The sequence below is a fragment of the Clupea harengus genome, chromosome 9 (assembly GCF_900700415.2).
Source record: "Clupea harengus chromosome 9, Ch_v2.0.2, whole genome shotgun sequence".
NCBI classification, from domain to species: Eukaryota; Metazoa; Chordata; class Actinopteri; order Clupeiformes; family Clupeidae; genus Clupea; species Clupea harengus.
The window spans coordinates 20,557,622-20,574,719 of record NC_045160.1 but is presented as its reverse complement, the minus strand read 5'-3'; the positions used below and the strand labels follow the sequence as shown (position 1 = coordinate 20,574,719).

At 46.5% G+C, this 17,098-nt stretch overlaps 1 protein-coding gene across 1 annotated transcript in view; it reads right to left on the bottom strand.

Moving 5' to 3' along the window:
• LOC105895777 (tyrosine-protein kinase receptor UFO) overlaps positions 1 to 12,996 on the bottom strand; it is a 40,872-nt gene extending 27,876 nt beyond the window's left edge. The window contains 6 exon segments of the mRNA XM_012822467.3: positions 468 to 583; positions 921 to 1,001; positions 6,931 to 7,113; positions 7,472 to 7,572; positions 8,088 to 8,295; positions 12,267 to 12,996. Of these exon segments, the coding sequence (XP_012677921.2) occupies positions 468 to 583; positions 921 to 1,001; positions 6,931 to 7,113; positions 7,472 to 7,572; positions 8,088 to 8,295; positions 12,267 to 12,348 (771 nt within the window). The 5' untranslated portion in view covers positions 12,349 to 12,996.
• Between the last annotated feature and the right edge of the window lie 4,102 nt (positions 12,997 to 17,098).

Here is a 17,098-nt window from a genome sequence, read left to right as displayed (position 1 = left end):
ATGTGTACGCCTGTGTGTGTGTGTGTTAGGTTGTGTAAAGCGAGACTCTCTCTGTGATAAAGCTGACTGTGTGTGTGTGTGTGTGTGTGTGTGTGTGTGTGTGTGTGTGTGTGTGTGTGTGTGTGTGTGTGTGTTAGCATGAGTAAAGCGGGCCTTTTTCTCTGTGTGATAAAGCTGACTTGCACAGAAACTTATCCAAGTCAGCAGCACCTTTGTGAGGGAGATCACTGAGCTGAACGTGAGTCACGTGCCCCACACACACTCACTCTCTCACACACACACTTCCCCGCTGAGGCTGACTCTCTCCCTCTCCCTCTCCCGCTCCCTCTCCCTCTCCCCCTCCCTCTCCCCCTCCCTCTCCCCCTCCCTCTCTCTCTCTCCTCCCTCCTTCTTCTTCTCCCCAGCACACTCTGACCAGTCCAGGCCTAACCATCTCTCAGACCAGGGACTTTCCTGAGTCCTCTCACCTGAACAGAGCACAAGGTGACGGGGTACACTCCACCAAACCCTGGTGTCCAGGTGACATGAATGCTGGAGTTGGTCACCTCAGAGGCCCTGATGTTCCGAGGCTGGGCCGGAAGGACTGGTCCGAATAGGGTGGGAGGGAGAAAAAGTGAGAAAAAAAATATTATTTTAAAAAGTTTTTAAAAGAAACGGCACAGTGTTGCCATTGTTTTGGTTCAATTGTGTGGACAAGTAGTTATGCATCATTTTTGTTCTTTCTTTCAGTCCTAGTTCTTGTCATTTTTTATTTGTAAACATTATGCAGTCTGCATCTAGTTTTAGCCCCACTGTTTGTGTCTGTCATGGATGAGAACCTCTCAATAAAAGGTTCATCATTAAAAAAGGAAAAAAATGTGAGTGATAGATGAGATGACACAGCAGCTCGTTGACCTTTGACCTGAGGGGGTAACACCAACCTGTCACGGTGCCTGAGCCGGAGGAGGCCACACCCTTGCGGTTGTGAGCTTCACACGAGAAAGAGCAGGTTCGGTTCAGACCTGGAAGAGAGACAGAGAGGGAGACATTGGTTTTCCTCCATTTCCATTTTGTGTTTGTGAGTGGTTTTAGCAATAACTTGATCCGGTCAGGCTAATTAAGTGTCTTCAAATTGAAAGAGAACGCGATTCAGTGCAATTTTAACTGAGAATGGCTAGCTATATATCAACATGCCAAGTCATCACTCTTCTTAGTAAACTACTCGCTACATGAGCTGGAGTTAGTTTTGTGCACTAGTGGCTACGGGTTCTAGGGAAAGGAAAGTCCTACTTTTAACCCACAGCACTATTGTTGGATCATCAGCCTGCTGAGGGCTTAACTTAAATAGAAATCCAGAAATCTAGTTTCCCATACAAGGTTCACAATGTGTCATTTAGAGTATTTACAAGAAAGTGTTTCTTTTTAGTGTCGGGTTTTGGGAGAAAAGGAACTGGTGTTCGCTGCAGGATGTGGAGAGACTTCAGGGAGGGGGGCTGAGGGGGGGGGGTGATAAAATGGCTGAGCAGAGGAATTTTGTTTCTGCTTTTTAAGATGTTAATGAGGAAGAAGACACAGACACAAACACACACAAACACACACACACACACACACACACACACACACACACACATAAACACCCCCCTCCACACACACACACACACACACACACACACAAAGACACACAGAAACATGCAAGCAAATATATACAGTATGCAAAATTTCAGAATTGCTTAAATCTGCTAAACTAAAGCAACAGTGACTATGATGATAAAAACCACCACTGATATGTAGATGCCTGATCTGCTAGCTACAGTGTCAAATAGAGATCATTTGTAATGGCAGACACACGTGCTCACACACACACACACACACACACACACACACACACACAACTACTGATGACTACCCTCTGAGCCATACTGACATTCATAAATGTCAAGTGTGAAAAAGTGATGATGTTTGCTGGTGTTCCCTCTCTGTTTCTCTCAAACACACACACAGACACAGACACAGACAGGCAGACAGACACACACACACACACACACACACACACACACACACACACACACACACACACACACACACACACACACACCTAACCCTCATCTATAGGCAAGTTGGAGACACTAAGATCATTCAGACCCTGTTATGGCACACACACACACACACACACACACACACACACACACACACACACACACACACAACCTCAAGGTCATGTGTGTGGTGCTGGGAGACCATGCCTCCATTGTGTGGGCTGTGGCATGAGCGGGTAGTGCGGGTGGCAAGCGGGTGCACGCAGGGCAGGGGGGGGGGGGGGGGGGCAAACGATAAGGCACACAGGACAGGGAGGGGGCAAACGATAGGGCACTGTGTGGGAGTGGATGAAAGAGAGAGAAAGACGATAGAGAGAAATAGAGAAAAATAAAGAGAAAGGAAGAAATGCATGATGATAGAGCATTAAAATGAGAGGAAGAGTGTAAAGAGACAGGAAAAGCGGAAGAAAAGCGAGGGAAACACAGGTTAACAGTTTGGTGAGTTAAAATGCAGTTATCAGTCTGACTATTGTAACAAAATTGTCTTGCCTCACACAAATAAAGATGGTACTACCAATATGCTGAGGTGGAAAAAAGATTACTACAAAAAATACTACATTATGTTGCTATGGTGGTATCCATGGTTACCGACAACTCTTTACTCACACCCTGCAGTTTCTTATGAAACCCAACAATACAGTTCTAGCGCTTAAAACATTTGATTTATTCTTTGCCTTCAAATCGTAAGGTATTCAGTGGGTTTACTTAAATTAACTGTGTGGTTGTTGTGAGAACACTTGCGATACCCGATTGGTAAAGCTATGGTTAGCTTCTGCTCACCTTGTGAAATTGGTGATGCATTAGCTTTGTGACTTGCTTTGTAGTGTGTTAATTTTCGCTGTTATCAGAAGGATAGCAAGAGATATTTTAGAGATAATAATAATGGGTCTAAAGTGACCAGTGCACATGGGCCAGGACACACTTCAGGGCACTGTGTGTGTGTGTGTGTGTGTGTGTGTGTGTGTGTGTGTGTGTGTGTGTGTGTGTGTGTGTGTGTGTGTGTGTGTGTGTGTGTGTGTGTTTGTGAATGAACAAATGTATCACACTCTTTCGCTACTTCTCAGTCCTTCACTTCCTTCCCATAAACCCTTTTCATTCCCTCACTCTAGAGGTGTCAGCAGTGACCGCAGTGACTCTGCAGTGGTCAGAGGCCAGACACGAAACTGAACCGAAACATTTCTGAGATTATCACAAGTGTCCTTGAACAATGCTACGGTTTTGCTAAATTCTGTGGTTTTCCACCAGAACCATTTTATTACAGTCAGGGCCTTGGCTAAGCTTTATTTGAGTACGTCTAACGGAATCCAATAGCTCAAGTCCTTCAGTCGCCTTTCCTCAAACTGGCCTGGACCAGACTGTATGAGTATGAGTATGAGTATGGGGGGGGGGCTATTCTTTCAGGAGGAGACATGGGGAATGGTAAGTGGGGGTGAAGACCTGCTTCATTTGGCACATTACCGGTTCCAAGAGAGACCACGAGTGCTTCTGTAAAGCAGCTGACTTGCGGCTCAGATACGGTTCACATCTGGCCCACGTCTGGCCCACGTCTGGCCCACTTACGGCTCACATCTGAGCCTCTCTGTGGTCATTTCACCTGTGCCTACGATGGTCAATCTAGTCTCCATTATTTTGGAAGGTTGCCCAGGGCAGCTGTGGCTACTGAGGTAGCTTACCACCACCGGTATGACTGTGTGTGTATGACTACTGGACTCTGGACTCTGTAAAGCGACTTCGGGTATATAGAGAAGCGCTATATAAAATTGAATTGATTGATTGATTGATAGACAAATGACACTTGCTTCTTATACTTCTCAGAGGAAAGAAGAGATCTCTCAAGACCCAGATCTGATACATGGGTGTTCCACATGTGTTGTGAGCGACAGCAGAATAGCGAGAGAGACAGATAGAACAGGACAAAGAGAGCGAGAGAAAGGGAGGGAGAGAGATGGAGGGAGCGCTGGCACCGCCACTGAAAGGATGTTTGTGCTCGTGGCACTGCCGCCTTTGCGGTCAGCCAGAGCAGCTGCTCCATTCCGAGCTTGTGTGTGTGCGAGACTGTGTCTGAGTGTGTGAGTGTGCGTGTGTGTGTGAGTCAGAGAACCTAGTGTGTCTCACCCCTCAAAAATGAACCTGCCTCTTGCTCCCATCACCACCTCTATCTCTCTCTTCTCCTCCTTTCTTTGACCTTCCTTCCTTTCGGTCTTCTTTCATCTTTCATGTCTGCCTAGCTTGCTCACTTACAGTCTTGTTTGCTTTCTTTCCTTTCCTCTGACCCGTTCTATCAGACTCATTTCCTTTTTTAGCCTCTTTTATCCTTTATCCCTTTATCTCTCTCTCTCTCTCTCTCTCTTTTTCTCTTTGGTCTTTGTGAGTCAGTGTTTTCAGTTGAAAGGTCTGAGCTGAAGGAGCTACAAGAAAGGAAATAACTAACAGACGGGAGTGGCTGCTGTTCAAATGTCCACAACTCTCACTCCCTCTCTCTGTCTCATCTTATCCTCTCTCATTCCCTCTCTCTATCTCATCTATCCATCTATCTCTCTCTCTCTCTCTCCCTCTCTCTACTTTGAGACTCTCTCAGTCACTTTCTCCTGTGTCCCTCTCTGTCTATCTCAGTCATTCTTTCTGTTTGTCCTTTCTCTCCTCCTCTAACTATCTCCCTCTGTCTGCCTCTGTCTGTCTGCCTGCCTGCCTCTCTCTCTATATCTGTCTCTGTCTGTCTCGCTGTCTCTCCCTCTGCCTGCCTCTCTGTCTCTCTCTCTCTCTGTCTGTCTCTCCCTCTGCCTGCCTGCCTGCCTGCCTGCCTGCCTCTCTCTCTCTCTCTCTCTGTCTGTCTCTGTCTGTCTCTCCCTCTGCCTGCCTGCCTGCCTGCCTCTCTCTCTCTGTCTCTGTCTGTCTCTGTCTCTGTCTCTGTCTCTGTCTCTGTCTCTGTCTGTCTCTGTCTGTCTGTCTCTGTCTGTCTCTGTCTGTCTCTGTCTGTCTCTGTCTGTCTGTCTCTGTCTGACTGTCTCTCCCTCTGCCTGCCTGCCTGCCTGCCTGCCTGCCTGCCTGCCTGCCTGCCTCTCTCTCTCTCTCTCTTTCTGTCTGTCTCTTTCTGTCTGTCTCTCTCTCTCTCTCTGCCTCTCTGTCTCTGCTGCTCTGTCTCCTTTTTCTTCACTCTCTCTCTGTCTATCTTCCTTTCCTTTCCTTCCTTTATTTCTCCCCTGTTGCTTACAGACCACCAACCACTGGGCAGCTCCTCAATGGATACTGGTTTGGTACACAGCCAGATTGGTTGGCTTGTGTGTGTCTATGTGTGTGTGTGTGTGTGTGTGTGTGTGTGCGTATTTGTGTCTCTGTGTCTGTGTGTGTGTGTGTGTCTCTGTGTGTGTGTGTCTGTGTGTGTGTGTGTGTGTGTGTGTGTGTGTGTGTGCACGCACGTGCTTAGGCCTCCACGCTTGTGTGTATATGTGTGTTCATGTTTTCTATGTATTTGTATGCACTGTGTGTGTGTGTGTGTGTGCGTGTGTGTGTGTGTGTCTGTCTGTCTTTGATCATAACTGAACTGTCTCTAGAGCCCTGCCACGGTGTCTCTGGTGCTTGGCGGATGGGGAGTTGTGCTTCAGGAAAGAAGCCTTTTACTGCCCATCCTCAGCCTTCAAAGCCCTCTTCTGTTAAAACCCCACGTCCCAGGACAGGGACTCCTCGTCCCAGAGGACACACAAGCACATCTGGGAAACGCGTTTGGGATTTGAAACATCCCTCAGCCCAGCTGTCCAAATTATTTGTATCAATCCATCATATTCATGGCATTAAAGAAAAAAAAAATCCACAATTCCAATGGATGTTTACTGTCATTCATCACTTAGTTACTGGACATTCCGCGTCCTAATCTTGTTACAGCTGACCTTTGGTTCCTTCATAGATCACAAATGTGTGTGAGAGGCACGTTCTTAAGCTCCACAACAACTGGGCTCTTGTCACCAGCTTGTTTCCGTGTTAACCACAAAGTTAGCCAAGGTCAAGTTCTAAATGTTGCAGCTTGAATGTGGGGAGGGAGTGGAAGGAAGGGGGTGGGGTGGGGTGGGGTGGGGATGGGGTAGGGATGGAATAGCAAGTGCTTGGAACTCTGGAAAAGATACCAAGGATTTTATTCGGAAATTTGTTTCCTTTGAGTCACACCGAGTACTTTTATGAAACTAACCATGATAACTGTGGTTAACTCTTACAGAAACAGCGTTGGGTGTTCAAAAAGTGTGACCCAAAAGAATAATTCAAATAAATATTTACTGTGATGACTCGGGAAGTTCTTAAAACACCAGGCACTGTTGTCAGACACTATGGTTTTAAATAAAAAAATAACTGCTTCAATGTATCAAAGAGTGAAATCCCAATTCTCCTCCATATTGAGCACCAATCACCACCCGTCCTTAAGCCACATATTGGCTTGCAAGTCAAGTCAAGTATATCAGTTTGGCCTGAAGCAGCCTGAGGGCAAATTGGTGCAATTTCAGAAAAGCCAGCATTCTGTCCGTCTTACATCTGGCAATAGTCTTAACTATATCATTTCAAGCAAGAAAGAGTCACAAAATAGCTTCTGGTCAATTAACTTAATGTGAGCAGCATGTTGGCCTCACAGCAGACCCAAGCAGCCCTAGTGATAATGGACATCATCTGGAACAAGCTTATAAAAGCTTATGTATGCATATCGCAGTTGGTAGTGCTTTACCACATTAACTAACAAGAGTCGAAATGCAGTCTACCAGAGAGATTAAGGTAGAATCGGAGTTTGGACATCTACATGTACTTATATTAAATAGTACAGACACCTGTTAAACATATCATCCCTGTGCCAAAAAACAGCTGAAAAATGCCTCACCGGTGAGGTTGAGGTAGGAGGGAGATCTGGACATGGGGTCGTCCAGACTGTTGAGGGGGGCTCCGTCCTGGAGCCAGATGATGTGGACGGGCTCGGGGGGGCCGTGGGCCACACACAGCAGAGACACACTCACGTTGGCCACCACCGACATGGGCAGGGGCTCCACGGAGAAATGAGGGAGGCCTGGGAGTTGTGTACAGGAGGGGGGGAGGGAGGAGGAGAGATGAGGACGGAACAATAACAACGGGGGGGATCTAGGTCTGTTTGATATCTAAGCTGTTGGTTGTGTCAGTGATGATTCTTATGTTAATTATACTTTGATATTATATTAAACAGTATTTAACTTTTGTTTTTTTTACACAATAAAGTGAAATAAGTGGTGAGGAAGGAATAGAGAGGAGAGGAGGAGGAAAGGAAGGAGAGGAGATATTGAAGAAGACAGAGGACTAAGGAGAGAGGTAATAAACATAACATGGAAATGTTGACAGGTTGTTGAGGGAAGAGGATTGCAGACATTTTTATTAGGTTCGCACACACTCACCTTCAAGCTGAATGTGTCCCTTATAAGACAGTGTGACCTTCTCTCCATCCACAACAGCACAGCGGTACGCTCCCATGTCTACGAGCTGCACCTCCTCAATACTGTCAGGAGAGAGAGAGAGAGAGAGAGAGAGAGAGAGAGAGAGAGAGAGAGAGAGGAGACAGTCACACTTTGAGACACTAACTTCACAGCCACCTCAGAAAGATCAACATATTTACAAATATCAGCACTAACCTACAGACATGTGCGAAACAGATAGTAATAACTTGGATACAAATGAGTACCAGACTAATAGACATAAACACAGACACACTGAAAGGATTAAACATCCGCTGAGGATCACAAACAAAGAAAACATCTGACAGACAGAAACCCAGACATGATATTTTAGATGTTTACAAAAGACTGAAAGCTCTCATTAAAAAAATGCAACTCGCCTACTTCACAGCTCTAAAGAAAAAGAAAAAGAAAAAAAAAAAACACTCTGCAAATATCTAAAAACATCACAATCGTCACAATTTAAAAAAAATCATACTCTGTCTTCTCCAACCATCCATCCCCAGTACACAGGTAATCCCTGGTGAACCAACAGGTGAACCAGCAGACCCAAACTCACGTGAGTGTGCTGATGACCACCCAGGTGTCTTCGTCCACGTGGAGCTGGATCTGATTGGTGTCGGCCATCTCCAGCATGACGTCTTCCTGAAACCAGACCACGTCCGGGGGGCTGTCCTCCCCTCCCTGCCCCTGCAGGTTGCAATGCAGCCTCACCCGCTTCCCCAGGGAGGAGGTCACGTTGGTGGGGCTCTGGACGAAGTGAAGCCCTGTAGGGGGAGAAGAAGGGGGAGAGGGGCAGAGGGGTGTTTGAGTGTAAAATGAGATGTGTGGTTCACTCCACTTCTGGTCATTCATTTAGTAGAGTACTGTTGCTCTCCTGGTCAAAGCCAGAATGTGCCCTAATGCATGAATAACATGCTGGCACTAAAAAAAAAAAAAAAAAACACAACAAGATACATAACAGAGCACCTGCACCAGTAACACAACATACAAAAACGTTCCCTTTCTCCTCAGGCCTGTTTATTTCACCTGCACGTTTGTCATCTTCTACACAAAGGACTAATGAAAGGAAGCAGGAAATGATCACTGATCACTTAAAGTTATTTTAATGCACATCGTATGACCATTCCTTATGGCCAACATCATCCCACATAAAACTATAGGATGACTTTATAGTCCTGCAGAAGACGGGAACTATAGGATGACTTTATAGTCCTGCAGGAGACGGGAACTATAGGATGACTTTATAGTCCTGCAGGAGACGGGAACTTCCATACTGAGTCACTTCAAAACTATTCCCAACCTTAAACAACAGTGAGTCAGTGGACAGGTTCATTCTGACTACCTGCTATGTTTACTTATGTTCCAAGCGTGGCTGCCGGACAGCTAGAGAATACGACTTATCTGAGCTACAGGTGAAGAGTCTCCAGCCTAATCACTTCTCCCAGGTATGCGAAAACCCCCAGACTCAGTGATATCTGACTTAAATGAGTTGCTGGAGGCAAACATGAAGACAATGCTATCTTATCGGCAAGAAGGCCTTATCAGCAAATGGTGCTTAATGGGGAGAGAGTTCCATCCCAATGGGGTCAGTTCAAATCTAAAATGCATTCCGAGGTGGAGGCTGGCATTCCCTGCTAGACGCATGAGTGGTGAATCAGAACATGCCTCGCCTAACCTGCACAGCATCAAATGCACAAGTCAACTGCCAGTCCATTAGTTACAGGCATGAATCACCTCTGTGCTATCTCTCCCTCTCTCTCCCTCTCTCTCCCCCTCTTGCTCCCTCTCCCTCCCTCTCTCTCTCTCTCTCCCCCCTTTCTCCCTCTCCCCCCCCCCTCTCTCTCCCTTGCTCTCGCCACAGAATCAAAATGCCATGCATTCTTTAGTTAGCAAGGCCAGAGAGTCACCAGACGCACGGCTTTGTAACTTCACTAAAGGAGAGAGTTCATTGCACTTTCAGGACATTTGTGTCATGCGAAACTCCTGAACTAAGCACTTTCTACTTCAGTTTCTGAAACCCTTGCTGCGTCGGCAGAGCTTTCTCAGACTTCAACCCCACTAATCATGTCAACCAGCGATCTTTAACCCATCCTGGTTGACCTATGATCTGGAGGCATAGATCTGTTTAACTAGACTGGATATTTACTGCGACAGATACCCAAACACTCACGATTTACATCCCAAACTGTTCTGAGAGTCAGAGAGGTCTTCTCATACTTACAAATACTAACTTTGCCATATACTACTTCTAGTTATGAATATTGCCTCTTTCAGACTTTCAGAAGAGGCCAATCATGAAGTCTCTCAAGAAGACTTCTGTGTACACCCGGGGTTCCTATGCCTGTCAAGGACACTGTTGATGCAGACAGCAAAAACATGTGGAATCCTTCCTGATGACCCTGCACTCTGAGCGATTAAACAGAGATGTGCATGCACTCTCACACACACTCACACACACACACACACACACACACACACACACACACACACACACACACGGACACACGCACACACACACGCGCAAGCACGCATACATGCACGCAAGCAAGCGCACATACACAAAAACGCACAAACCCACCCAACATACAAACATGTACATGCAGGCACAAACAAATACCCACAAGCATGCACACCCTCGCGTACACACACACACACACACACACACACACACACACACACACACACACACACACACACACACACACACACACACACACACACACACACACACACACACACACACACACACACACACACACACACACTAATGCCATCACATGGGCTCCCTGGGCGATATTTTAAGCAGGGAGGCCCAGTCAGTCCCTCCTCACTCAGCTTTTAAAGGCCTCTCTGTGTCTCCGCTACCTCTCTGATGTTAAACTGTCTGTCATCTCTTTGGTCCCGGATGGGAAGTCAGACCCTGTGTCCCCGTCAGCCTGAAACGCTGACGGAGCTCTCTGAAGTCTGGACAGTCCAAGACAGACCAAAACGAAGTTGGACTACAGAGAATGTGTTCAAAAAGAGAAAGAAAGAGAGAGAGAGAGAGAGAGAGAGTGAAGGGAGTCGAGGCAGTGAGTGAGAGATAGTGAGAAAAAGAGAGATGGATGATCTAATTTCTCTAATCTTTGTTTATTTCATCCCTTCAACCTCCTGCAAGTCCCCCCCCCCAGCCCCGTATCTCGGCTTTCCTCTCTTCTTACGCCATATTTCATTCAGTCCCATCTCCTCCTCACCCTGCACAACTTCCAACACGGCCATAACTCAGACTGAGAAAAAAAAATCTCTCCACAAATATACCATAAAAGCTGTTAAAGCTTTCTCTCCCTCCCTCCCTTCCTCCCTGTGTTTTCTCCATCCTTCCATCAACTCTCTCCCTCTACATGTCAAACGATTCATTCTTTCCCAGGCCAGTCCCCCCATCTCTCTCTCTCTCTCACTTTCTCACTTTCTTCCTTTCTCTCTCACACACACAGACATCTTTTTGCTGTCTCCCCTCTCCTCCGCTGGCCTTTTCATGCCATTCTTCTGGCTTCATGGCTCCACTGGCCTCCCCCCCCCCCCCCCCCCCCCCCCCCCCAACCCCCTCGCCCCCGCCTCCAAAAGCCCCGACCCCTCTGGTTGCCCCCCGACTCAATCCATCATTTCCCCTGTCTGATTCAGCACTGAGTCTGACTCACAATCCAGCGCATTATCTCTCTCTTTATCCTCCACCCCGCCGCTGCATACCCATACACGACCCCCACCACCACATCATTCCACCGCCCCCACACTGCCCAAAACCGCTCACACTTGTTCCCCCCACCCCCCACCCCCCCATCACATGGCAACAACAACAGTAGCAGCACCGGCAGCAGAGGCATCAAAGTTTCTCAGAAGCATTCCAAGAGACAACTTCAACCCTGACCCAGACCACTGAAGCCAGGGGAAGGGGTGTGGGGAGTGGAGGTCCTCTTTCAAGTGTGTACTTGCATAACCCTTACAGCCCTCTTTATCTCACTCGCCGGAGGAAGGTGAAGCCAAAGATCCCAGACTGAGATTGAGAGAGGTGTATGAAACAAATGAAAAAACAAAACAAAACATAAAAAATGAGGTGGCAGTCTAGACTGCCCACCTCACCCAAACAACATATGAGGTTTTCCTGAGGCAGGACTACGAGACAGCCTAGAGGTAGACACAGCAATGTCTCAAAACCAATGTAAACAAGCATTCGGGACTGTCTGTTGGCAAAGTAGCTTGCGCACCTGACTAACCATTTATGTCCACTGTTCTCAGACACATCAGAAACGTTCCACTTATGCTGACAAATTAATCTCCCTGTGCGGACAAGAGACAGGAGACGACTGAAGGTTTGCGCAGAGGTCACACCTGCTCTTCTCTTCAGCATAAAGTACCTGTCTTCCGTGCTATCTGACACTGACATTTACAGATACAGCTTTAACATTACTTCTTTGATCTACGTTCTGCTTCGTTTAACTGCCCTCACTATTCCAGATGTCAGACAACGGGAACCATCAATTGCAGTTTCGCGTGCTGTCATATCTGCATCCTCTATCTATCCTATGGCATGTCCAAGGGCTCTGTAAGTAAACACGGCGGGACGGGACTCAAGCTCATTGGTAAATCGACTGTTTCATTTGTCGGTCAAGGTGTTGACATGAGAAAGTCGCACGAAACTTTCCATCGATACAATGTTTGTAAACGAAAAGGCTGTGAGTATTGGACTTAGCCGACTTACCTGTCCATGTTTCTGCACTCACACAGGTCAACGCGTGAAGTAAGAAAGTAAACAGCAGCGTAGTCTTTGACCCAGTCTTCATTCTTCCCTCTGATATTGATCCAGAGAGACTGAGAGTTCTTTGACTTCGTATCTAGAACTTCTTGAATGCGTAACTAAATTCGTGAAATGGGTTTAGTCTCTCACCGCATCATCTCAATATTTACACCGATCCCGCTTAAAAAAAAACAAAGCTGAAAGTTTGCTTTGCGGTCCGATTGTGCACAGGTAGGCTTACAGCGGTGCTCTGCTTTTAAAACAGAATGTCCTTTGCTTTTTCGCTCTCTCTCTCTTGTTCTCCTTTTGGGTTTCGAAAAAGTGCTATAGGTTCAAATTTCTTAAGATTGGTGTGACTGACCGAGCAAGCGGTCCGTGTGGTAGTCGCCTTTCTGTTTCCAATTTAGAAGTTTTCTAATAGAATTCCAGAAAGAAAAAAACTTCTGGGTTAACATCCGTACACTCTGTTTACAATTTCACAAAAAAGCTGGTCTGTGGATTGAAACCTGGAACAAACACAGAGAAAAGAATCGGCATCCATTCAAAGTTCCTCCTAAAGTTATTTCTGGAGTTCTCTGTGTATTTTTAAACCAGTATTTCCTGCGATCTCTCTGTTGCCGTCTCGTCCCTCTGCTGTATCCTCTCTAATCCTAAACCTTCTCTCCCATCGGTAGGCTACTTCAGCCCCAGTCTCTCTCTCGCTCTCCCTTCAAACAGGATTCAAATTCCTCAACTCCACTTCTTTCCATTCTCCTGCTCCCTCCTCCCCCCATTTGCGCCCTCCCTCTGTGAGTCTAGCTTTTTTTTCTCACACAAGACGTGAAAAACGTAGTTGCAGTGCGCATTACTCCGAGACAATTCCCACTTCGGCTCTTTAATTACCAATTTATCACCACCCTAGAAGGCAATAAACGTGTTCTTTAATCATGTTAAACTTTCTGCAACCTTCGTCGGTAACAAGAAAACATTAACGCCAAAACACAAACTCCCCCATAAAAGTTGTATTAGATTATGTTCATTGGTACATGCATCGTTCAATAGAGGTCATATAATTTACAGATACCATAATGACTGAATAAATTAGATCTCATGACAAATACGTGTGAGTAATTCTTTTATATAGTCTTTATAAGAATCCTCATATATTGTTAGAGTTGAGTCACTCACTGCTATGACTTGTCAGAGTTGACTCACTGACCCTTATGTAAAATATTATGAATATCCTCCTTGGAACATGAATTTGATCCTTTCAAGTCCAAAGTCAAGATGCATAGATTTGGAGGGCCTGGCGGAAGTTATTGTGAACTTACTAGTCTGTTTGTGACTTTCCCTCACACATGTGGAAAGAGTACCATTCCAAAAAAGCTCTCTGGGAAGAGCCTGTATTTAACAACATTTGGATTATGGCATTATGAAAACTAATTCTCGACCCATAAACAATTTAGGCTGTGTTGCACTTTCCTCAAACTCTCCCACAGCCTTATGACAGGTCTGGCTAAATCCTATGGGGGATCCTACTCATTTAGTTGAACATACAAACATAAACATGGAAATTGACCAAAGGACATACACAAATGGTGACATTTGACCAATGTCTGAAGAAAGACACAAAAGGACAGTGTTTCTCTGGTGCTTTCGTCTTTCTGAACAGGCAGCAGCAGCAGCAGCAGCAGCAGCATTAGCAGCAGCAGCGAAGGTCTTTATTTGGGGTGTTTTGATTTACTGCCACCGGAGAGAAGGGGATCTGTGCATGTTTGGACAAGGAAGCGAGGGAGGAAAAAGAGAGGATGCAAGCGGAAGGATGGATGGGTGCTGTCTGGGAAGGTGTTGGAAAAAAATAAGAGAGAAAGAGAGAGAGACAGAGAGAGAGAGAGAAGGTTCATGCACCCTTCATGAATAATGGATTTTACGCACACAAGATTCCCTGCTTTCCCATGAAGAGAGAAGGAAACTATCGAGGCTTCAGGTTGCTTTGGAAGAGTGTGTGTGCGTGTGCGTGCGCGTGCATGTGTGTGTGTGTGTGTGTTTGGGGATAGGGGGTGCAGTGGATGCGCGCTGGCCCTTTAAGAGCCTGGGCTAGGGACAGCGCTGAGTTCCCAGGCTCTTTCATGCAGACTGAGCGAGGCTGAGAAAGAGCCCTTTGTGTGTCCTCCCCTTTCAATAGCACCAGAGGAATCAGTCTCTCTCACACGGCACAGATAGAGAAGGAGAGAGAGAGGGGGGGGGGGCGAGGGAGAGAGAGAGAAAGAGAGAGAGAGGAAAGATAGTGAGAGGGAGAGAGAGAGAGAGAGAGAGAGAGAGAGAGAGAGAGAGAAACAGAGGGAAGTTAGGGGGAGAGAGAGCGACAGAGAGAAACAGAGGGAAGATAGTGAGATGGAGAGAGAGAGATACAGAGAGAAACAGAGGGAAGTTAGCGAGAGGGAGAGAGAGAGAGAGAGAGAGAGAAACAGAGGGAAGTTATCAAGAGGGAGGGAGAGAGAGAGAGAGACACACACAGACAGAGTGAAACAGAGGGAAGTTAGTGAGAGGAAGAGGGAGAGAGACACAGAAAGAGAGTAACAGAGGGAGTGAGAGAGAGAGGGAGAGAGAGAGAGACAGACAGAGAGAAACCGAGGGAAGTTAGCGAGGAGGAGAGAGAGAGAGAGAGAGAGAGACAGACAGAGAGAAACAGAGGGAAGTTAGTGAGAGGGAGAGAGAGAGAGACGGAGGGAGCCTTCGAGGGGGTCCACAAAGAGCAAAGAAGGGAGGGAATCTCTAAAAGAAAGCAGGCTGGCAGGGGGGCACCAAATTAAGAGAATGGATTTGTTCTGAGAAAGGGCTCTCTGTGTCGGGTTAGGACAAGGTGGGGGGAGTGGGGGGTCAGCTAATCAGAAGAGTGCCTGAGCTTTATACAGACGAAATGCAGCCATTCAAGCCCCAATCCAGACTAACAGGTCTTACCTGGGCCATCTGGAAGCAGACACAGAGGCACACACACAGACACGCACACACACACGGACACGCACACGTACACGTACACGCACACGCACACGCACACGCACACGCACACGCACACGCACACGCACACGCACACACACACACACTCACACGCAAACGCAAACACACACACACACACACACACAGGCCCTTTCTCTGTGCACGGGGGACCTGCCCTACTGAAGTCAGAGCGTATCAAGATGTGTGCATAGAGAATACCTGCACACAGGTGCAGCGCAGGGAAGCATTATCAGAAGATCAAGGGTGTTATGCATCACACTGCATGTATTATTTTACATTACATCACATCTACATTGAGTCATTCAGAAGGCGCTTTTATCCAAAGCGGCGGACAACGGAGAAAACAATCAAGCTATGAGCAATAGAGACCTAGTGTAACAATAAATACTACTTTAATTTTAGTCGAGTTTGGTGTGGTATTGAGCATAAAAATGTTTTAAGCAAGATGGTAATGAGGGAAACTAAACCAAACATATTTGTGCGACCTCGTGTTGGATCACTCCGATGAAGCAACCACGTTTTATCCAACTATCTAACTTATTAACATTGCTCTTTTAGATTTAGAGTCAGATTTATTTTTTTCACTTCCTCAGCCTTGACACTCCTTTCACCTGGCATGGGAACCTCCCCAGTCACACAGTCACAGACATCCCTCCCCTCCTCAGGCCAATACTAAATGCCTCTCTCCCTCGGCCGACGCTCCAAGGCGTGGTTTGAAAAACACAAACACTGCAGTTCACTTGCAGCTCTGGCAGAGAGCGCACAGAGGCAGAGAAAAAGAGTCTCTTCTTTCACAAGGTCCTGATTGTCACTGGCACCCTCTTGTGGCTGAAAGTGCAAACAGCATTCACAAGAAGATTTGTGATAAGCTGAGACAATCTTAGATGTTTACTGCGTGGTGCGTTATGAGGTATACCCAAACAAAAACAATATGAGATAAATGTTAGTAATTCCCCTCCTGAATGGCTTAGAAATAAGACTGCATTCTGAATTTAAAAACATAATCGGATTGATGAGCATTTTGACTGGACTCAGGAAAATCTTGTGACCTGTTGACCTGCTCTCTCTCGTTGCCCTTGACCAAAGCACAAAGGTCACCCACGGATTGCCCGTCATGATCAGGAACATCCAAGATATTGCATATTGCATAACCCACACACAATGCACACACACACACGTACAAATACATATAGATCCAATCCATACATCTGTCTAATTCAGGACAAGTTCTGTTATTTTGTCATTTCTGCACAGAGCACGTGCATAAGGAGATTGACACGGTGCTTGGCCAACATGGCATCCCACAAATGGAAGACAGGAAGTTCCTCCCCTTCACTGATGCTGTCATCCATGAGGTGCAGCGCCATGTGCATTCAGGGGCTATGCCATTCCTAAGGTACACCTTTTACCTGAAATGAAGGTTTCATTCCCTGTTTGGTTAAAAAAGCAGCAGGGAAAAGTATGCCAAGTGTCAAACTGATATGACACACACACACACACACACACACACACACACATGCACAGACACACACACACAGGCCCTTTCTCTGTACACGGGAGACCTGCCCTACTGAAGTCAGAGCGTATCAAGATGTGTGCATAGAGAATACCTGCACACAGGTGCAGCGCAGGGAAGCATTATCAGAAGATCAAGGGTGTTATGCATCACACTGCATGTATTATTTTACATCACATCACATCTACATTGAGTCATTCAGCAGACGCTCTTATCCAAAGCGGCGGACAACGGAGAAAAAAATCAAGCTATGAGCAATAGAGACCTAGTGTAACAATAAATA